At 49.1% G+C, this 988-nt stretch overlaps 1 protein-coding gene across 1 annotated transcript in view; it reads right to left on the reverse strand.

The window, feature by feature from the left end:
- The window catches only part of tarbp1 (TAR (HIV-1) RNA binding protein 1), a gene marked incomplete at its 5' end in the record, with an annotated part of 15,016 nt that extends 14,272 nt beyond the window's left edge, over positions 1-744 (reverse strand). Inside the window, one exon of the mRNA XM_079248654.1 lies at positions 1-744. This exon is cut by the window's left edge and continues 181 nt beyond it. Within this exon, the coding sequence (XP_079104780.1) occupies positions 1-744 (744 nt within the window).
- Between the last annotated feature and the right edge of the window lie 244 nt (positions 745-988).

Below are 988 nucleotides of genomic sequence, written 5' to 3' on the forward strand. Positions count from 1 at the left end.
AGAGCTGTGACATTGCATGAGGTGATCTGACAGGGCGGTTAAACACAGCAGCGCCCGCTGGGTCACCGCAGGTGTGCGCTCAGCACAGTGCCAGCTACACAGATCATCCAGGATGGAGAGCAGGATGCCATCTGACCTCGCAGTGCTGCAGGAGTTCAGTATAGTTAAAATAATCCTAACTATGATTTTGGAGACCAAGGCGTCAGGGAGAATTTTGATGGTGGACATGGCAGACGACAAAGTGGTGCGTATGAGATGTTCATCCACTGACATGAAAGGTATGAGAGCTGCCATGACTTCGGTAGCAACTTCCACACTGAGACGCCCCGAAACGACCAGTTCGTCCTCTGAAGGCAGCAATGAGGGAATGATGGATGAAACTGCTCGTCTCCATACACTTTCATTGCACAAAGCGACACATGCACTCAGAAGTTTGCAGACAGCAGCTGTACTCTCCCTGCAACGCGCATCTTCTCCCCCATCTGCTGATATTTTGCTAAGGAGAGGAAGACATTTCGTCCAGATAACGGATTCAATTTTTTCGTAAATAACGCAGCTTTTTGAACCTGTCAAAGGAGCTGAATCCGAGCCTGCCAGAAGAGATCCGAGCCCTTCTACGAGAGCTGTCAGCGCCTCCACCTGCTCCGTCTCCGGCCACGTCTCACTCGGCCAGGACACCGCCTCAAACAGAAGTTCGTAGTCAGGAGAACTGGACAACACTGCATTAATTAAAACTGAATACATCGCTCACATATTACACTGCCAGGGGCAAGCAAAGGCATTCAACAGCCCGGCTCTTCAGCTCGCAGCTGCCTTCATTAACACGTTTTAACGCAGGATGTAAACTTCCGTAAACGTCATTCTGTAATCTCGCGAGATGTAGCGTGACCGTTGGGAACTCCCAAACTGACTTCTTGTTTCAGGGAAACAGTGAAAACCAAAACAGTGTCATAATTCCGTGGCACTACAAATTTATTACAGTGTATTT

The sequence above is a fragment of the Telmatherina bonti genome, assembly GCF_933228915.1.
Source record: "Telmatherina bonti genome assembly, chromosome: 11".
NCBI lineage: Eukaryota > Metazoa > Chordata > Actinopteri > Atheriniformes > Telmatherinidae > Telmatherina > Telmatherina bonti.